The sequence below is a fragment of the Notothenia rossii genome (assembly GCF_949606895.1).
Source record: "Notothenia rossii genome assembly, chromosome: 11".
Classification (NCBI taxonomy): Eukaryota; Metazoa; Chordata; class Actinopteri; order Perciformes; family Nototheniidae; genus Notothenia; species Notothenia rossii.
In genome coordinates, this window is record NC_136910.1 from 35,803,944 (window position 1) to 35,825,667 (window position 21,724).

The following is a 21,724-nucleotide window of genomic DNA, read 5'->3' on the forward strand; positions in this document are numbered from 1 at the left end:
CATAGGAATATTTATATATATATGTATTTATTATGTATATCAATACAGAATGATGGAAGACACTGAGGGCAGTACAACTTGTTTATTTTTGAACCATTTATGTCTGGTATAAAACTGAAGCTGCAACACAACATTATTGTGGGACGTTTTACCAAGGCGAGTTTTTTTTTAAATCACAACATAGCAGACAGTATCACATTATACAAAAACAAGAGACTTGCAGCAATACAATGACGTTTTCACATCAAAACACAATGTCTAAATTATTAAATAAATAAACTCAGGGCAACCAACTCAAACAGCTTGGCTGCATCATAAAAGCACAACAGTATGTTATAATGTATTTTTGATACGCCAACTGTAGTCCTTAGAGGAGCAAAATGAACCTTTAGAAATGTGCTCACAATGAAGACAGTATGAACATGAGGCAATTCAACATGTAACATTAATTTCACTTTTCAAAACAGTTCCTTATTACGGTTAATAAGTTAGTTAAAAAAAACACTTCTTGGATGATAATGTCATATCTGATATTAAAAGACTCAAAACAAAACAATCATGCTTACTTAAAGCCAAATCAAACCTACACTGCACATTTGGCAGGGTGAAGGATACTAAAAATGGAGTGCAGTGCATGCTGGGTTGATGTGAATAACTCCACACAGCACAGACTTTCATGTCCACTGAATGCACAAAACATTCCTGTTAACGGACAGCCGGGCGTGCTCCATGATTGTCCAGAGCCCAGCGTCCTCCCTTCAGCATTTGTTTTCCTTACTGTCACATTTCATTCTCTGATACCCATCAGTAACTTCAGTAAGTGGGCCTCCATCACCTGTTGAACTAAACAGAGAAACATAAAACAAAATGTATCGACAGAGTCAAGTGTATACTAAAAAGGTGACTTTATGAAGAAGCAGCAGAGAAAAACCCATTTGACTTAGTGTTAAATCAGTGTGTCACGCTTTTGGGGTTAACATACCATTCCGGTGGCCCATAGCAACAGCCATGTCCATTGCATTGAATCCGGAATCCGACTCAATGGTAGGATCAGCACCGCTCTCTGTAAGACATAAAACATTACAAAACTTTATTATCGAACAAGTGAGGCACAAACATAAAAAAGGATATGTTTGTCACGTATAGTCTATTAATGGAGCTGGATAAGTTACACCTATGATATTGATCACAGTAAACAGTGCGTACTCACCTAACAAGATTTCAACACAGCGCACATGGTTCCCGTGAACAGCGTACAGCAGAGGGGCTCCTCCATTCTGAAAGCCACAGAGGGGAAATCACAACAAGCCACAGGTAACAGCAACTCCCAGCGTTCATTTTCATAGTATAGCTTAGTATTCTTACCCAGTCATATTCATTGACATCAACCCCACAGTCAATGAGCATCTTCACGATATCAGTGTACCCCTTACTGCAGGCCAGGGACAGGGCACTCTCCCTGCCTTTGGCCAGGAGGTTGGGGTCAGCAGCCTACAGCGTAGAATACAGGCCAGTGAGTCAATAACATAGGAACAATAAAGCAAGCTGTATATGTCTGATATAATTCAATCATGTGAGTAGATTTCCGTACATTTTGGAGCAGAAACTCAACAACAGCGATCTGTCCATGTGCAGCAGCCCACATCAGGGGGGTAAAGCCTTCTTCATCTTGGTGATTGATCACAGTCTCTATTAAAGTGAAACATAAAAAGAAAAGTGATTACATGAATATTTTCATAATCTAACCCACTATACCTTGGCAGCAGTGACTTAGAACAAAAAAATGTAAGATGAAGGCAATGCCAATTATGTCAAATATGTTCTGGTTCCTGCATCGTAAATATTAAAATGACCTACACTGTTTTTCTTATTATTTGATTATTAAATGTATATCTTTTGTTTTGGGATTGTTTGTCTGACACAAGATGTTAAAATATATTGCTCTGGGAGATTATAGTGGCATTTTTCCCACTATGTTCTTAATCGCTTAAAAAGCCCTAAAGAAGATCAACAATTATGAGTATAGTTTAAAATCATTTCACCAGCATGACAACCCATATTGGCTGCTTACCTTGTTCAATCCTGCTGGCCAGAAACACCATCTCACCCTGGGCTGCAAGCTGATGAATGGACAAAGCTGGGAGGATTTTTTTTAAATTCATTAACATGTTTGACTTAATTCATGTTAAATGTAGTAACACAACTGTACTACTTACAATGCACCAAAAGAGGTGTGGAAGAAACCTCATTGCCTCTGTGTTTGTTGGTGAGTGTGGTGGACTGTTTGATGGGGGAGAAATGCTTGGTGGTGGAGGGGGTGTACACATGGCGCACTTGTATACCCGGGGAAGGTGAGGTCTGGATGTTGCACTCGGCTGAAAGAGAGGAGAAACATTCTTTGGTTAGTTAAAGCCTCGGTGTAAAGTAACTAAGTACGTTTTGTAAAATTGTAAAATACTTTTACTTTACTTGAGTATTTCATTTTTTTTGTTACTTTGTACTTCTGCTCCACTACAATTCAGATGTAGATCGTGTACTCCATTACATTTATTTAATACCTTTAGTTACTTTACAGATGAATGATGTGAAATATAACCAACTCTTAAATCAGACTTTAGTTCCACCTGGAGTAAATCCACAAGCTGAATATGTAGAATACAAAGTCATTCTTGCTGCACCTTTACCAGCTTTGAGAACACTTTAATGATCGATCATTATAAAACATATCATACATATTATTCTGAAATGGACCAATCTGCATAATGAGAACTTGACTTTAAGTAGATACAATACTTGTGTACTTTTACTTGAGAAGCATTAGGATTGCAGGACTTTTACTTGTAAGAGAGTATGCTAACACTGGTGCTTCTACTTTTACTACAAGATCTGAGCACTTCTCCCACCTCTGCTCGTACATTAGGCTTTATCACAAGATTCATAAAATTGAGTCTTACCTTTGAATAAAACAGAAGCCACCTCCAGATCAGAGTTGACCTGGTCCTGGATGTTCTTGCTGTCCTCCTCGTTGAGCGACTTCACAAATCTTGAGCAGACATTCATGTCAAAGCGGTTGGGCAGGATGAACTTGATGCCCATGGCCACATTTTGGGGGCCTGTGTTAACTGGGCTTGGACCCACCGACTGCTCCGTCTTGATGTTGCTCAAATCCGGCATGACACAGATCCCCTCCATGTCCTCCGCTGTCCCCCCAGAGGCTGACATGTTAACGTTGTCCATTCAGCGAGCTGTCACACTGAGATTATACTGTATGCACTACACGCCTGAAACCAGAAAATAATATATATTAGAAGACACAATTAGTTACCGTTCACATTACATTAAAACATGTCCTTTTTTACCAGCAATTGCATGTACAAAACCTAATAACTGACTGTTAGCGATCAGTTAGCATGCTAGCTGTTGTTATCGTTGCTTTCAGTTAATAACTTTTAACGAGCTATGGCAAACAAATATGAACATGGACACACATAACGAAATTAAATACCGTTATTATTTTGTAATTCATAAATGTCTTACTCCACCAGGCATTGTTTTTATTTAAATACCCTCATGCAGCCATCCCTCTTTATTCGGTGTTTTGATATTATCACGCATGCGCAATTGGTCGTCCACTACCGTGTGCATCCACTATTGGCCTCCCTGTCTTTAGTTCCGTTGAGCTTTGTAGCCCTCAGATAGAAAGTAGGCTTTGGCTGAGAAAGAAGACACTTTTTTCAGATTCACCAAGGCCGCTTGTTTATCGTATCATGTGCTTTAACATTGGGAGCAAACTTTAAATAATGGTAGGGATTAGATAGACAAATAACCTAAAAATGGTCAAAACACTACACTAGGTTTAGTGTCTGATACTACACGAACAAAGGTAGAGTACACAAAACTACTTCTCTTTATTGTATATTCTTGTGTGTCACTTGAGTGAGAAGCTTTTTCTTCATTCACAGTGATCAGGAGCAAAAAAGTAGGTTGGTGGACAAACATTTGTATTAAGACAAATAGTCTTTGAATAGTATGTATTATTTAGTTACTTTACCTTTTTGGCCATATAACTGCATTTTAACCTATGGAGGAAGATGATCAGGATGGTAAACATTTTAACAAAATAAAATTTAAATTACTTATGATTTGTAAATGTCGACAAATATTGTGGGACCTGAAATTATTTAAATAGTTTGATTTAATTATTGAATTTGATCGTGTATGAGTCTTATCTAGCAGACCAATATGTAAAAAGTCCCATTTATCTTATAAATAAACTAGTGGCCTGAGATCCCTCATGGTCACCTTATTCTGGAGAAAGGGCTTATATAATAAATGTTCAACAAAGCAGAACAATTTGGAGCTTGTTCAAAATTATTTTAGATCAGTTTACCAAATGAATGATGGAGAATTACAAGTTCCTTCCAGAGGTTCTTTGCCCAAAGCCCTGAAATGTTAATCTGATTAACAGGTTACAGCAAACATTTCCACATAATCTGTCAAATCCCCCATTGAAAGGCATAAACACAGGATTAGCCTTTAGTTTTTATTGTTGTCAGAAGTGAGGAGATCAGGGGGTCACCATGCTTCAGTCACTCTGTGTAAACTATATCCATCCACCATTCATTCAAATCGAACTTTCTTTCATTTGTATTTGTATGTGATTGTCTTGGGCCTACAAAACGGTGTATTGGTGATTAGGATTTGCAGTCTAAACAAGTTCAAGCCCCTGGAGTATTTGTCCCATTCATTGGTTCTAAATATAAAGTTTAATTATTGAGGATAGCTTGCCTGGGTGATGCTTTATATCAGCAATTTCCCCAAGTGAGGTTAATGTTGTAAATGTTGTTAAAGTCAAGTGATCTTAGGACTACTATGTGAGGTTCACATTAACAAGTCACTTCTCTGTTTTCCCCTACTTTTAAAAAACCCTAAGAGAAAATAAAAACACAGAAATTGGGCAATTCTGTAAGAAGGAACAAAGACAAATTCAGAAACACATGCTTTGCATGTATGTGTTGCAAAATTAAAATCATTCACTCTCTAATTTGGGTCTGAATTGCTATGATTAGTGTGTTTGAGAGGTCAAACAGAGCTTTGGAGGCTCAGTTTGTTTGTTTGTTCAAGTAAAATGACCAAACAGCAATCCCTAAGCTGTTATTCTTGGACTGTGTGTGGAATGTCTTTTTAGGGGGCTGATTGAAACCATCTAATTGCAGTTTTCTTTGGATTACAGCACCAGGCACTGGGGAAAATGGATAAATGGTTGCCCTGCTGCCTCTTGTTATTACTGTTTACTTGATTGTCCTTTGAGTCTCCTAATGATGAGGGTCATCTAGGGCAATACAAAGCTGCAGTTGCAATGAGGACGTTGGTTTCTAGACCAAGATCACATGCAACTCTGATCTCAGCTGCTTTCTTATGACAGCATGAGATTAATTCCACTGTGTTCTGCTCCTGCCATCTACAGGACACCTGGATCACATGCACTGCAAACCAGATGAGCAGAACATACACCAGATCATGTTTCACATCTCTGAATATCAATTTGTGGTGCCTATTGTATTTTATTTAAAGATATACGGTCACATTAGTGACATTTAAGATTATGTATGTTATCAGGAAGACCTCCACATGATGGCAGTATTGTTACTTAATTCACATTTTGTTTGCTGATGTATTTTTGCCAACAGATGGCAGCCCAGTCACTTGCTGTGCTACAAGTATGAAGAGATGCGATCCAGTCCCAAATGGCCTATAATCCTCTCATCTCCCCAATTAAACAAGACAGCACTGTGCGGGGGGGAACAGTACAATTATCTCACACTGCTGACTGTGCTTAAAGTAAGGCAGCACTGTTGTCAACTGTGACCTCGTTTTACACATTTAATCTGTTGCTCATTATAAATCAGTGGGATAAATCTGAGAGCAGGAAGGGTGGGAAAGTCTTCCCTGCTCTTCCTGTTGCTGTCATATATCTGTTTGTGATTACAATCCAAAAGAGACCTGCTCTGAGATTTCCATCCAACATAAGAGCGCAAGGCCTAACTGTCATGCAAAGTGAGCAGATATGAAACAGGGTATTCTTCTACTCTACTCTTTAAACTTTACTCAATTAAGCACTTTCAGTTGTGATGACACATATCTATCGTCTCAGATCTATATATTTTATAGGTTACAAAAATCCCAGAATAATTGGTGATGAATGTGATTAATGCTTCTCAATTTCCCTGCTTAGTACCACAGTCACATTTATATTTAAGTGATTCAATCAGTAAAAAGGTAGCCTATATGTAAATGCTAATGCTAACCACCACAAACACAAACTACTGTTCAAATCAATCCAAGTAAGAAAGTATAGGCTTTACCTTGTATGAAATATAAATATACGAAATAACAACCTATTGTTAATTTTTCAATGCTTGAGTAAATGTAGTTCACCCAGTACATTTCCACAACTGCAAAAAAAGTGACAGTATTTGTGTAGGATACGATCCAGCATACAGTACAGAGGGCGACAAATGAACATAGGTGAAAGTGACGTCACTCAAGCTCATCTCTGATTAGAGGAAATTGAAATTACAACTGACCCGTGCACAGCATGATAAACATATCATAATAAAGTATTAAATGTCGCTTTAAACTCAGTCTATATAGTAGACATAGCATGTAAGGGGACACAAATAAACACATAACGCTTATAGGAACGTTTGTGCCCCCTGACAGACTTCAGTCCTGCAGACCGGTGTGTGTGTGTGTGTGTGTGTGTGTGTGTGTGTGTGTGTGTGTGTGTGTGTGTGTGTGTGTGTGTGTGTGTGTGTGTGTGTGTGTGTGTGTGTGTGTGTGTGTGTGTGTATGTGGGGGGGGGGGAGGCGGGACCACAGGACAGCCTCACACAACTCTGCGACACCTGCAAACAAATTGCCAACAGACTGAAGAGAACGAAGGGACGGAGAAAGCTGGAGCAAACCGTAATGCGGAATAAAGGTGCGAAAGGTGCTTATTAAGCAAATAACCAAACAGAAAAACAACTTGTATAAAAAGTTGCGCGATTTGAGTTCTCTACGGATCGCACCGAGGGCTGAGAAGAGACGACAGCAGGTAATGATTCATCTTCAGCTGACAAAATCTGCGTAAAATAGTTTTACATCAACAACTGCGCTTTGATATTATGATGGTTTTTAAATTTTGCACAAGTTGACTTCGGCTATAAACTATCAAATGTTGGTGCGTTCATAGGTAAACCGTAAAAACAACGTGGTGAGTTCAATGCCTCACTGTTACTGACTCTTTGTCCATGTTGTGGTCTTGCAGTCTGTTTTATTATTGCTTTTATGCATTTACTGACTGTATTTGACTGTGTGCTGGAGTTTCACTCCCCGGTGAAAGCAGTAGAGTCATTGTTCCTGAAGTATATGTTCGAGTGCTGACCATGTGTGGGCTATTTATCTAAATCCTGTTTTCACTTCTTTCAGGGATAGTCGACCTGTCCATGCAGTGGCTTAGCATTTAGGTTATTTACAAAAAAAGTTTCGGTTTTTCATTGTTTACCTTATAGCCATTTGTTTTAATATATGCCAAAATGTGGTCTGAAAAAAAGTTTCAACATCTTTATTACTCAGTGAGGCCACATACCAAATGTAGGCTACCACATTAAAGTTTAGTAGCCTACCTAAAGGCTGAAAGTAGAAAAGTTAACTTATTAATACAGCCGATTGCAGCTTGTCATGTGAGAGGAATTGGATTATTCAATCATGCATCCCCTGAAAAAAATGTTACGGGACAACAGGATCAGCTGGCTCACGTCTGAAAATATTTGCATCACATATAAAGATGTCTAAATTAGTTTCCCAAATGCGTTGTGACAGTGTTCGTTCTCTTGTTATATGTAATCTCTTTTCTCACGCTCTGTCCTGGTGGAGTGTGGCCACCAGCCAGGTCAGGTTTCTTGTTCAGCACATTGAACATGTCAGAGGCTGAAGACGGCCTCAGGACAATGACCGACACAAATTCTGCGCAGACGAGAAATACTGGATATCAGGATTGGAGATTCTTTATCTCTGTGTGTTCCTCCTGTTCTTTGGCTACCTGATCACATGGTTATTTTTTACTAATAGATGATTCAGAGTGTGTTATTGAGCTCAAGAACATTAAATCAAGATGGATCTTGATCCTTTTTCTATGTGTTGAATCAGCTTATGTCTTTAAACCTTGCAAACACTAGCATACCAGAATATTCACGTATGTTGATTTTATAGGGCGCAACCTGCCAACCTAGGAAAATTTGTATTCTATAATATGAAACGTAAACCCTCTCTAGTTCCAAGTTACAATCATTTAGCCCCATTGATATGAGCAGGATTAAAAGCAGGAGATAGACGCCCAGGCCTGTGGCATTCACTTCAATTGATACGATACAATATCAGAGGATAGTGATATTATTGTTAGGTACACCCTAAGGAGACCAGTTAGTTTAAAGTGACTTTGCTTGTTGTTAACCCCGTGGATACTGTTCTTGATTTTTGTCTTCTGTGTCACTATAGTTTTTTTTTAATGAAGTAACCTTCAGTTCAAACAAGGTTCAGAGGATTTTAGGTTATTGTACTTTAGACACATTAAAGTGTATACACCAAGTGTCAAAATGAAAAATGTCATAAGGGGTTGTATTGAGAATATTGGGGAAAGTGTTGAAATAGGTGCTTGATTGTTTTCAATGTTTTGACATTATATCTGCCTATCTGAAAAATGGTGGAACATCGTTTTCATCTAGCATTGCTAGCATAACAGTTGCTTTGACTGAAAAATCTAAGAAAAAGTGATGACTACAGATTCTGATGACCACTGAACTGCAGAATTAAAACAGTTTTGGCTTGTCTGAGCGGCACCAGCTCATGCTAATGAGTGTCTAGACACTGTGCAGCCTGCAGAGCTGACACCACTGTGCAGCTTTGAAGTCATGCACTATTCAAGCTGAGAGTGAAGTCACAGTGGGTCTGGTGTGTGCTGACCATACACTTACTTTTTTTTCCTCCACTGCTGCATCCTGCATGAGTGTGACGCTGTTGTTATTGTAGCTTCTCCTGTACAGGTTAACCCAATCACCTAAAGGCTTTAAAGGGGCCCTATTCTGTCCTAGTTCAGTGATTATCTGGCTATAATCACAAAGTTCACGACACTCTGCCCCTTTCTGAAACGCCTACATTGTAATTTTTTTCTGTAACATCAAAATATGAACCTTAAAATGAGCATAATATGTTCTCTTTAAGAAGAGGATCATATATAAAAGTGTACACATTGTTCACCAGAAAATGCCCTCAGGTTAATTAACATGATAAGTGCTCACTTGGTTTGACTCACTTTCTGCAGCACACATTTTTCCTTTCCCTGAATGAATACCAAACAATTTCAATAAAATAAATGTCATGATTTATTAACTTTGTATGGTTCGTTTTTTCTTATCCTGATGTTGCAGTAACATGACTGTTTCCTCCCTAGGCTTCTGGTGGATGGAGTTAAAATGGACGTGAACAGAAGAGAGGTGCCTCTATATGTAAGTGCTCGTATATTTTGCTCCATTCTGTAAGTGTCTGATGTGTTGGTGGTCTATTTGGATATTTTTAGGGTGTGGTTGAGTGAGTACATGAACTCTGAATAGCAGACTGCCATATTTAGACCCCACTCTGTGTTTTCCCACCAGAATTAGAGCACTCTAGTTTTTTCCTCCCGCCTCTCTCTCAGTCCTGACTCCCCCTCTGTGCTGGGGTTGACTAGCAGCCTTGTGTCGCAGATGAAACTTAAGCCAGGAGGGTTTCAGTCCCCGGGGAAGCCAGGCCTTACACAGCCTGGTCACCGAATGACAAGGCCCTCTACGCTTCGTAGTGAACAAGGGAAAGAATATCCCCTATTTGTAGTGGGTTTTCCTGGAAGGAGTGCACCGACCAGTGTGTTAATTGAATAAATACACATGTTCCATTTGAAAACACTGGTCAGGGTGCACAGTATGCAGGTGTGTTTGGATTATTGTTTGACATAATAGAACTCTGTTTCTTTGTGGTACTTTCATTTCTTCCATCTGTCTTTCTATTACTCGTCAATCCTCAATTTCTCTCACTCTCTTGCCCTTATTCTCCTGTGTGTGTGTGGAAGTCTGGGTGGGCCATTCACTGAAGCGTTGCCAGATTTTTGGTAAGCAGAGTGTCTGCTTGTTTTGCTGTGTCACCAGTTTTAGAGGATTAAGTGGTTGGGGGGGGGGGGGCTCGCTCCAAAACCTTTGCCTTCCCTCGCTCATAGAGGCTGATTGAGGTCCGGTCTAAAAACCCAGGCATGTGAATCATTAAGGGCTCTACCACTCTCGCATACACCTCTCCATTAGGAGGAAGTGGCGTCTCCACCCTCTAAGGTCACAGCTCAACAGCACAAACTCACTGCTGAATGAGATCCAGATTTCAATGCCAGGCTTTGTGCAGGTGAGCCAATCCACACTGCTGTTCTATAAAAGCTGTTATTGTAACACCCTTAGTGAAGTGTTATAGTGCACCATACATACAACATAGTGTCAGGCCCATAGCAGGTACTGTTCCCCCAGATCAATGGATAAATGGCTGCATTGAGTTGCAGGCAGGAAGTGGGAGTTCCTGTCTTGGACGAAGTTTTATTGAGCTCCAGTGCAGTGATTTTGTGCGTCCATGTGCTTATGTGTGAGTAAAATGAATCCCCCTGCAAGAAGACTCATGTTACTGAAATGTGAGAAGTTCACATCAGATGTAAGAGAGAAATATCCCCAAAAACGAATTCATCTAGCCAACAGCTCTATGACATTGTCAGACTGTTAGTGGGTCCATCATTTTTGCTTCAGACTGAAATACTTCAATAACTATCGAAGGGATTACATTGGAATTTTGTACAGGCAATTATGGTCCCCAGAGGATGTTTCCTACTGATTTTAGTAATAGCCTGACTTTTCCTTCAGTGCCACCACAAGGTATAGGCCACATTTCCTGAACAACTATTGGATGGATTTACATTTTGTTCAAACCTTCATGGTCTCTCAACTTTGTTTTTTTGGCAGGTAAATTGTTTTGCACAGAAGTTTATAAGAAAAAATCTTTAATTTATCTGTCGATTAGCCAACTTTGCACTGCCAAATAAATGGCATTCCCTAAGCCAGGGGTTCCCCGATTGGGGGTCGCAAGATGATTAAAAAATAAAAATGGAAAATAAAAAGAAATTAATATTTTTTTTAATCAATTAAAACATTTTTTTAATTAAAAATAACGTGTGCATAGACATTTTTCAGGGGCGGACTAGCCATCTGTATAATTTCCCCGCAGCGAGGCTCCCCCCGTTGACAATCCACTAGCGCAGTGTTTCTCAAACTTTTTCATACCAAGGACACTTAATCAATACAAAAACACTCACGGATCACCTAACTCCACAAATATCCAAAAACAATAGGCCTGCTTACCACTCCAACAGTACAAAACAGCATAATAAACAGCTTAACCTTCTCTACTGTATATCGCCCCGTTCACACAATAAATTAACAATATAAATACAACTACAGATTATATAAGCATTTAGTTCAAATGCGATTTAAATTGCTCTCAGGTTTTACACGTTTTATGAAATGTAGACTACATTTATTACGAAGTTTATGTCCGAGCCAACAGGCTCACAGATAGTTGGCTACTGAGAGATATGCAAAATATACCGCATGTAGTAAGGTTCAAGGTTCTTTATTTGTCAAACGAACATAGCTACAGTGTAGTTATGTTGATGAAAATCTTGTGTCACAGGCTTCTCCAACAGTGCAACTCAAAACACGGATAAACAGAAAAATATAGTGCAAGTAAATATTAAATACAAGAAGAAAATAGTTTAAAAAAGTGAAATAGTGCAATAAGAGTCTATATGCAAGTCATTGAAATATGATATATTAGGTAAATAGATAAATCATTTTTAAGTAGCAGCCAGATGAATATTGTGGACGTTGTTTCAACAGTTCAGGTGTTTAACAGTCTTATTGCCTGCAGGATGAAACTGTCCCTGACTCTGTTGGATTTAGTAGGCCTTCGACACAAACTCTGCTGTGGATTTCCAAAACAAAATACAGTAAAACTATGGTCGCAGGCCCAAGTTTAACTCTCTGAGGCCTGCATGGTCTGCCTACAAAACAAAAATAAAAAAACGTTTATGCAGCCCCAACAACAGCCTCTGATCATCAACAGACTTCATGCAATGCTTCATCGGATACATATATTAGATAATAATCTCTGTCAATCTCTCGTTGACAGGGGGTCGCCAGTCTCTGGCACTGTTATTTTGGGGGTGGCGGTCTGAAAAGTTTGGGAACCCCTGCCCTGAGCTGTATTGTTAAATGCTAATTAGTGAATTTTAGCATGCTAACACACTAAACATAGATTATTACCATGTAAGACATTGCACCTGTTAAACATAAACACCTTGGCACTGTTAACAGCAGCATGCTAGCATGTAGACGTTAGCATTTTTCTCAAATTACTTCTATTTCCAATACAGTCTTTTAAATCTTGCTTATTTCACAGCAGCTGTTATCTCAACACAGCACAACTGCATGTTCACAAAATGGAGACAGATTAGCCCTATCCTTCTTTTGCCATATTTATTCAATTGCCCGTATGGTCCGATAGTGACAGTAATCTCACAGTGCCTTTTGAATGAGGGGGTATCTCTGTGTCATGGTTTATGATTTTGTTCGCCTTTAAGTGCTGAGGTGGTTGTGTTTGCCATGCTTTTCACATGTCAAACAAACAAAACCTCACCCTGCCTTTAGACGTTTGAGAAGCCAGTCAATCATAATAGAAGAAAAATACTTGAACAAATAGACGTGCTCTCAGTTTTCTCTAATATTGCAGACCTGAAATAGACGTAATAATGATTAATGTCAGTAACAGCTTGCACAAACTCCAGGCACTTCTTAGTAATTTTACTAAGTCTGTTCTTGGCAGCCCTATTCTTAGAAATGTTTGCGGCACCACGCCAGCTTTACTGACAGATCTTTCTGATGTGAAGTTTAGGTATTAGTATCTAATTTTCACAGCAGATGAAATCTGAGGTATGTGTCCCAGCTGAGTATGAGAACAGGCCTGCAGTACAGTTAAAGCTGTCACCCTCAAGGCTCCAATCAGCTTCCAGTCCATTGAGTTTCTTTAAGCTTAGATGTACGTACTTAATGTGTCACTTCGGCACTGTGTGACGTAGAAATACTTAAAATATTTTCCCTTTGAATTATTCTTAGAATTCGAAAAGTCATTACCTGAGATGTCAGCTGGTTGGAACAAAGACTAACTGTTCAAATAAATATTAAGATATAGTGACTGTGTGGGGATTTCAACAAATTTCATTGATGCAACGTAATTTGTGTCCGTTTCTAAACTGAAATACTATACTGTTAAAATGGCCAATAATTAAAACAAAAAAACAACCTCTGTCCGCGCGTCAGGCTGTTTTCTCACTCAGGTCAGCCTGTTATTGGAGCTGTTTTTGTTGTTGCAGTGTTGTTGCTCCCCTGACGTCACCTGCGTGTTACACTCAGGAGATCACAGCAAAGAGCTCCAAAGCTGATGACTGCTGGTTTCCTGGAGACGACAGGCAGCAGATCCCACGTTGTTTTCCCCCACTGAAAGGACAATAACATGGGGATTATAAACACTGGTGGATTTCTAGTGAAAACAAATATTAATATGCACCAGGTATTATGTCATATTATGGTAATCTTGCATATTCTTACTAAAGCATACACGTCCAGACAATAAATACTGAGTATGACAGATTAAACAGTAAAAGACAAATAATGTATACAAAATAACACTCAATTAACATATATTTATTGAATTACCACCAGACAAAGTGATTTTTGTCGATAACATAAATAATTATGTTATGGAAGCATTATCTGTGTGCAGTCTATTTCTCTTTTTCTCCATACATTAAAGCTAGCTGACACAGCACCCCCGCCTTTTCAGATTGGTATCAAGCTCCTATTGCATATGCGATAGACCTCCTCATGTTCCATAGTTTGCACATTACATCTGACCTGAGAACTGCCCATATGAAAGGCATGAGGTGAAACTACAAGTTGTTGAATATTTCATTGTTACTGGATCAGCTCATGATAAAGCCCCACAGCAAAGGGCATATCACATCGTTTTTATTATCACCAGCCCTCCTCCTTCCCTTTTCCCCAAGGCACAGGAGATGAAGTTAGGATCAAGCAAACTCTGTCTGATCAGAATGTACCTGTGGACAATATCGTCTGAGGCTGCTGCAGATGGTTGGGACAATAAAGCTGAAACTTCAGCCTCATTGTAGGGGTGGAAACAAAAACAAAAGATATACAAAAAGAAACGTACACATGTTTCTGTGTTTTTCAACGCATTTAAATCTACTAATTGGAAGACAATTTTCCAAAACATAAAGCAGCGGATATAGACAATTGATAAATCTCCTGTAATATTTTATAATATTACTTGTAATGGGTACAGGACACACATGTGATGGTTATTTAATAAATGTAATGAAATTCAATTTGAGCCTTGCGTCTTGCTAGCCTTGTAAGAAATCAAAAAGGTTGCACAAACCATAGGCCGACATCTTATCTTTTAGTTTGCTGGAATAATTATCAGCGATATCCTTAACAGTGTAAAGGGGTTGCTAAGTGGTAGTGCTACTAACCACTAAGTGCACGCAGCAAGTTGAGAAACTGGAGGCTGAGTCAGACCTCTTTTATCAGTCTAAACTAACAGCCTGCCAACACAGGAGGTCAGTTTCAGTTCTACCTCTGAATCACCACTGACCAGACTCCAGAAGAAACTCTGGAAAGCTCCCAGATTTTTGGGTTAAGGCAAATAAAAAGGAGAGTGACTTAAGTTTGAAAGGCCCAAACTAAAACGTTGACTTTTGATATTATTGTTTGGTTAGTCAGAGTGAAGGAAGATGGTCTCTATGAGGTTGTGCAGAGAAATCTTTCCCCTGTACAGTAATGGTGTTAACAAAAGTCATTTTGAAAATTAGGCCTGTATCTGTGTCCTTTAGCAGGCAGCTACTATCAGGTTTCAGTACAATTACCTGCAAAAATATTCACAATCCCATCAGTACTCATCTATATTTTATTTTGTGCTAATTAGCAAATGATAGCTTATTGTCAGACCAAACATAGTAAACATTATTCCTGCTATAAATTTGCATTCAAGCTAGCCCTCAGCATGTTAGCGTCCTGACGTTAGCTTTAAGCATGGCTGTGCTCAACAGCCTCAGTCACAACCACTCAAGACTCTTCATGTTTCAAAATATAATGATGATTATATTTAATCCACCCACACTCAAAGCTGTAATTATCAGCTGTTTATGCTTCAGTCCCTTTTATTTAGCTGTCCTCACTCTGAAATGTTACAAGAATTAAGAGTCAGTTGTGCATTACGAAGCAACAAATGCTGTTGGCTTGAGAACAACATATTCCTGGTTGATGTAGGCCCTGTTAAATACATTTAAGCATAATGAATACCTTAGCCTAAAGTATTAAGAATAAGGACAAATGAAGGACGCCCCAATAAATCAATAGATTAAACCCTAAACTGAGCACAAGAAAAACAGATGATAAGGATATTGCACAAGCATTGAACTCCAAGTATGTGATCCCTCTTGAACTTCAACGATACCCTCTTGAAAAGGTCGGCTCTGGAGGGAAAAATAACACTAGGTAGTGAAGTGAATATTGCGTTTTTCCTGTTTGGTAATCTTATTGACATTCACTTTGCTCTGTCAGTGACTAAGAGGCACTTCATATCAGTGAATAATGTGGGTGATGGAGAGAACACTAAGAGAGGAAATTCAGTTGGTCTGTGTTGATCTTCCCCTCTAAAATCTTTTTCGAGGAAATGACTTGTGGGTGTTTTGGGAGTGATGCTGGTCAAAGCAGAGTTCAGATGAGCTCAGTAAAAATAACAAGGTCACTGATGTTACAGAAGTCATGAACCTCATTTTACGGATGCCTTTCACTCCTATTGTGGGAAAATGACTTGTGTCTCTCTTTCTTCCTTTTTTGTTGGCTGCCCCATATTTGCTCCTTTAATGTTGTGTCAGAGGTTGATAAGAAAATACATTGTTCCTCTAGAGCAGGCCTATTCAACTGGCGGCCCGTGGGCCAGATGCGGCCCAGAACCAACTCCCGAGTGGCCCAGCCTCCAATAGCCAAATTCCTACACTAGTACAGACCATGAACGCAACACTCCGCGTTGCATAGAAACCACCTAACCACAACGCAGCACGTTTTTTGAAAGTGCATCTAGTGGTGCTAGTGACGGTGGTCCTATGATAGCAACTCTAAAACATGTCTCTCTCAACTCTGAAGCGTAAACAGAGACAAAACGGTCATTGATCTTGTGGAGCAGATCCAAGTCAAGCTGGACCTTTTCGCGACCGACTTGAGCACGGGTCGGATGCTGCATCTTCCGACGCTCCCCAAACACATCACATCTCCGGCACAAATCACGGATGTGATTACAGATTTCATTGCGAGGTTGAAAGAGAACTTTGCCCGTCGATTGGATGGACTTTCTCTGCCCACAGAGGTGATGGGCTTTGCCAGAGACCCCTTCACTGTTGCAATAGAGGGGGACGTATCAACCAGAGCAAAGGAAGTGGTCCCCTGCATCGACAATGGGAAATATACACTGGAACTTATTGACATGCAGCGCACTAACGGGCCAGCGAAGTTTTGGAGTGATGTCAAAAAACGGCAGTTCCCTAACGTTCAGAAAGTAGCGATCTGTGTGCTCAGTATGTTTGGATCAACATACACATGTGAATCAAGCTTTTCACACATGAACTCAATCAAAAGTAGCACTCGCTGCTCCCTGACTGACAGCACTCTTCACCAATGTCTTAGGATTGCATTGACATCCTATGAGCCAAAAATCACTGCTCTTGTTCAAAACAAAAAATGTCCCTTCTCCCATTGAGAAAGTCAGCGATGACAAATCACAAATGAGGTGATAGTAAGCACCTAGTTTACTATAGTAGACGTGTAGTGTAGTATTCATTCATATAGTTACCCGTATCCCTTGTTATGGGTTTGTGCACTGAAGGGTAACTGGACAGTTCTTTCTGTATTCATTTAAATGCACTTTGTAATGTGTCTGGGTCAAATGTGACCAAAACGTATGATATTTTTTTTGTTATTACTTGAAAAGTGAAAAAATAGTATTGCTAAAGTACTACCTCTTTGTGTTGCATTGCTCTTTAGCTGTTTTTTTTTTAATGTCAGGAAATGTATTAAGACTGCTATTATTGTATTCAGTAAATGCACTTTGCGATGTGCCTGGTTCAAAAAACATAACCTTAATATTTGACTTCTAAAGCAAACAAATGTAATGCTACAACTGTGCACTTTTTTTTTTCAGATTCTGTTAAATTAATGCTAATTTGTTGTGTTTTTATGCGCTTTTTGACCTACCTTTGTTAGATGAACAATGAATAAAAATGGCATGTTTTTCATCGCAGTAATATGTGTTTGTTTAAAATGTGTCACTACCCGCTTTTTACAGGCCGCTGAATGTCTGGCCCAACTGAATGTGTAGTTGAATAGCCCTGCTCTAGAGAGAGCAGTTTATGAAAGGCCTTTTACACTATAGGGACCCTATTACGCTCAATTTGTGCTTTTACTGTGACATGCCTGAAACGAGAGCCCAGTCTGCTCTGATTGGTCAGCAGGCCAGTTCTATTGTGATTGGTAAACTGCTTAGAAATGTCCCACCCCTTAGCCTATTTCCTCTAATGTGTTGGAGCGCTAGCCAATAGAAGCACACGTGTTACATAGTGATGTCACTATGTTCAGGAAGTAAACAAAGGAGTCCAATGGAGGTGTTTCACGCAGGGGGGGGGGGGTGTGGGAGAGAAAACTCCCCCTGGAGACAACTTTGGTATTAAAGCCTTTGCAGACCATTTACATGCACAAAAACCATTATAACTACTACAAGAAAGGAAAAAAAAAACAAAAGCATAATAGGGCCCCTTTTAAGTTGTAAAAGCAATTTAAATAGTTGGATTTTCTTTTTATCATTGCAGGGACAAGTGGAGGCCCATGTAAGGTTACAGGCGAACGCTCCTGAAAATGCAGAATTTTACATTGTTGTGCAAGGCTCTGATCTCACACATGTGACTGCAGCAAAAAGAGGAGATGATGGGCAGAGCCTTTGCTACACAGTTCCCGGTATGTCCTTCAATCAAACATTTAGTTTTCACTTTTTGGCCTTGTCATTATCTACCCCCTTATCATGATTCTTTCTATCTTCCACAGGCCATGCCCTTGTGGAGGTTGCCTCTGTGACAACCTACTTTTACACAGAGGACCAAGTCAATCCATGTGAAGGTGAAGCTTCTCTTGGATACATCAAGGATGTTGCCCAGCAGGCTGCAGAGTACCTGAGTGCAAACAGGGAGCAGCTCGGCCCTCACAGCTACCTAGAGGTCCTGAAGAGGTTTTCCACGCAGGCAGCTGACGAGGAGCCCTTCGCTCTGGGGTCGGACAGCGATGAGGAGGATATGCGACTCGGGCAAAGTTCAGCTGATGAAGCTGGTCTCAGGCAGCTGGACGAGAAGATCACACAGGCTCTGGCCAACATGGATTACCCTCAGCAGTGGAAAAACACTGACAGTGAGCAGAGAGAAGGTAATGAAACAGAAGATGAGAGTGTAAGTAACAAGCAATCTTGTGGGTTTTATTTGCCAGAGGTCATGTTGTAGCCAGTACGAGCCACGGATTTAATGCCTTCTAAAGCAGAATTGGGTCTGCATATTGTAGTGTATGAAAGAAAGCAAGGGTATATACATGTGGATTTATTTCATACTCAGAAGATTAAAGTAAGTTGAGCCACACATCCACTCACATCCTGGTTGGTGCTGTGCTTCTTCCTGGATCATTTGCAGAGATCAAATATCAGGGAATCCCCTCTGGTCAGCAGATACAGTATGAGGATTACCAACTATTCAACTGCCAAAGGAGGTTTTTTTTCTTTTTTTTGTTCTGTTGTTGCTGAGATGCACATCCTGGAGGTGTTCCTAAAGGCTGGTTCACACAGGTTCAGAAACACATACTGTATGTTGTCACTTAACTCCTGTGGTACACAGTTCTTGTCTCACTTGCATAGGGTTTGAGGTCAGATCTGTTATGTATCCAGACTAAAGGAGACTTTTTTGATGTATAGTTCAATTAGATCTACACTCTTCCAAAAGTGGATAAAAAATGACCCATATTGAAATGTTTTTTATTAATAATGAAAATATATCTTCATAGTGTTTCTCAAACTAGTTACCTTTTATTTACACACGCATTATTTCATCGGTAATGTTTATAGCCATTTTGATCTTAAAATGATCAAAAGTGCAAATGGTAAACTATCTCTCTAAATTATACAATTTAGATGCTGAACTAGCAAGCTCATTTATCGAGCTATGAAGTAGGGTAGTCCAATTATAATTGCAGAAATACTTTTAACGTGCTGTTCTTAGTGCTCAGAGGTTTTCGAAACCCACCATCTTCATCACATGATGTGCAGGACCAGCCAGCTGGCCAGTGTGCTCTGAAGAAGACGGAGCAATTACTGCCATTATTCCTCCTCAGCCAGATTAGAGTTGCCTTGCAGAAATCTGTGCCTGTTAAAACCACTCCCACAATCCTCCTCTGCACTGCACTCCCACTGCTCAACACCACTGCTGTGTCTTTCTTGCATAAAGGCCTCAGAATTAGTTATTTATAATGGTTCATTATTACAAAGCACTTTTTTTAACAAACTGAGGGCCTAACACAAAAAAGGTATTGATTTAACATGGGTGCATTTTAAGAGATGACATGACCTGTTATCGAAAAGTATAATTGGCTAATACAGCTAATTGCCTTTTTACAATTCAAGTACATAGCCTGGTTAAAAGGCCTCATACAGTTGTAGGCTGTCCTCTCATTAAAGGTAGGGTAGGTAAGAATGGAGAAACCAGCTCGAGTGCGCTAGAATTTGAAAGTACAGCCGAAAACAATCTACCCCTTCCTTCAGACTTTCTTACAGATCCCCTCCTCCAACACACACGCACATGACCAATGAGGGCACAAGATAAGTTTGTGCACAGATGGAAGGCTGACAGGCAGGTAGACCATCCAGTTATTTTAGCCGGGCCAGCTCAGATGATTGGTCGTGCTTTACAGTACTACGGCTTCCAGAGATGAAATGTATATATTTATTGTCAAAGCATTTAATGCATTCATTGCTATCGGGATGTTAAGAGCATTCCATGGAATATAACAACAAGTGTTTCTGAATTGAATTACCTACCCCACCTTTAAACTGCAGTATGGTATTTGCACATGGCTTGCTTAGAAAAACCCATTGCACATGCAAAACATGGGCAGGCTGCAAATGCAAAGTAGCTGTCGGCCCATAGTCCCTCTGCTGGGCACTATTTACTGGTGTGATCGACAATGACATTCTTGTTTGTTGAACTTTGCATGGAGAGCATGATCAGTGTTCACTTCTCTCAGTTGCGTGAAACCGGGTCACAATTAACGGCGCCATTGTGGAGGTGACGGGGAGTTTCAGTTGCCCCCGGGGTTCCCGGCAACACATTGAAAACAGAGAAAATAAGAGTTAAATTATTCTGCACATTTTTTTCTGGGTGGGAAAAAAGGCACCATGGCAACCTTCAGCTATTACCCGCACTTACAGGGAAGGCGTACAGATAAAATACCTTGAGTCGACTCTAAGGCCCATTCCCAAACCGCCCCCCTACACCCTACCCCTACACCCTACCCCTACACCCTACCCCTTCGTTTGCGCGTTCACGCGGAGGGTCCGCCATATTGAGGGCTGTTCCAAACCAACGAGTGTGGAGCGGTGTGGAGGGGGAGTGGGCTATCAAGCCCTCAAACAGCGAGTCTGCAGCGGTGCTGACTTTGACCGGTCTCTACCTGACCGAAGTCACGCTGTGTGTGTCCGTCAGGAAACATGCTGTTTACAAGTAGTTCCAGCAAACATCCACTGATAAACAGTGATGTTAACAACCTCATGATAACCTCATATGTTTTAACTTAGGATCATACATGTGTTTAGTCTAGAAAAAGGTAAATGTATGCATTTTATTATAAAGTTGTGTATATTTACAGACTGTTGCAAAAACTAAGAAGCTTATAAACATCAGGTTTAAAACTAAAATAGCTTTACAAAAAAGTAACACAATTAAAGATGTTTGGAGTTTTATTTGAGTTATTAATTTACATTTTTTATCAAAGAGATGCTGATTTGAAACCGTTGTTACATACAGTTACGGCATTTCCTGTTTCTGCCGGAGAGAGGGGAGGCCGTCCCAAAGCTTGCTGCTGTATTTACTCCCTCCACCTGACAGGAGGGAGCCTCGTTGAGCTGCGAGTGTGGCTATAGACGGAGTTCACTCCGTCACGGAGGGGTAGGGTCGAGGGAGTGGTTTGGGATTGGGCCTCAAGCTGTCTTTCATCCCGTGTTTACAAAACAAAAAGGGTGTATATGGAGGATTTGTGCTGAGCAGTGATCATCAGAAGCGGTTGCCTCCCTGCTACAGCATGATATCAGCACTTTCATGTTAAAGAGTCATTCAGAGTGAGTGAGGGTTGTTTATACACCTGTATCCTTTGTGTTTATACATCATTATACTCCGTTGCACACGTGGC

At 40.0% G+C, this 21,724-nt stretch overlaps 2 protein-coding genes across 11 annotated transcripts in view; one reads left to right on the forward strand and one right to left on the reverse strand.

Moving 5' to 3' along the window:
* Positions 1 to 67: 67 nt before the first annotated feature.
* ankra2 (ankyrin repeat, family A (RFXANK-like), 2) lies at positions 68 to 3,654 on the reverse strand. Of its 3 annotated transcripts, none has more exons than XM_079658998.1 (9): positions 3,538 to 3,654; positions 2,955 to 3,281; positions 2,217 to 2,375; positions 2,072 to 2,137; positions 1,592 to 1,689; positions 1,366 to 1,491; positions 1,211 to 1,277; positions 983 to 1,063; positions 68 to 843 (listed from the first exon to the last, which is right to left on the reverse strand). In XM_079658998.1, the coding sequence occupies exons 2-9, from the start codon at positions 3,235 to 3,237 to the stop codon at positions 788 to 790; spliced, it is 936 nt and encodes a 311-aa protein (XP_079515124.1). In that variant the 5' UTR covers positions 3,238 to 3,281; positions 3,538 to 3,654; the 3' UTR covers positions 68 to 787. The 3 variants fall into 3 exon arrangements, with proteins under 3 accessions (XP_079515124.1, XP_079515126.1, XP_079515125.1); XM_079659000.1 differs by having other exon boundaries at positions 3,567 to 3,649; XM_079658999.1 differs by having other exon boundaries at positions 3,506 to 3,640.
* Positions 3,655 to 6,869: 3,215 nt separating this feature from the next.
* Positions 6,870 to 21,724, forward strand: part of arhgef28a (Rho guanine nucleotide exchange factor (GEF) 28a) — a 61,157-nt gene continuing 46,302 nt past the window's right edge. For 7 of the 8 annotated variants that reach the window (XM_079657961.1, XM_079657962.1, XM_079657963.1 and 4 more), the window contains exons 1-4: positions 6,870 to 7,098; positions 9,493 to 9,547; positions 18,100 to 18,244; positions 18,332 to 18,703. In XM_079657961.1, coding sequence (XP_079514087.1) covers positions 9,515 to 9,547; positions 18,100 to 18,244; positions 18,332 to 18,703 — 550 coding nt within the window. In that variant the 5' untranslated portion in view covers positions 6,870 to 7,098; positions 9,493 to 9,514. The remainder of the gene's footprint in view (positions 7,099 to 9,492; positions 9,548 to 18,099; positions 18,245 to 18,331; positions 18,704 to 21,724) is intronic. The other variant, XM_079657964.1, reaches the window with a different exon arrangement.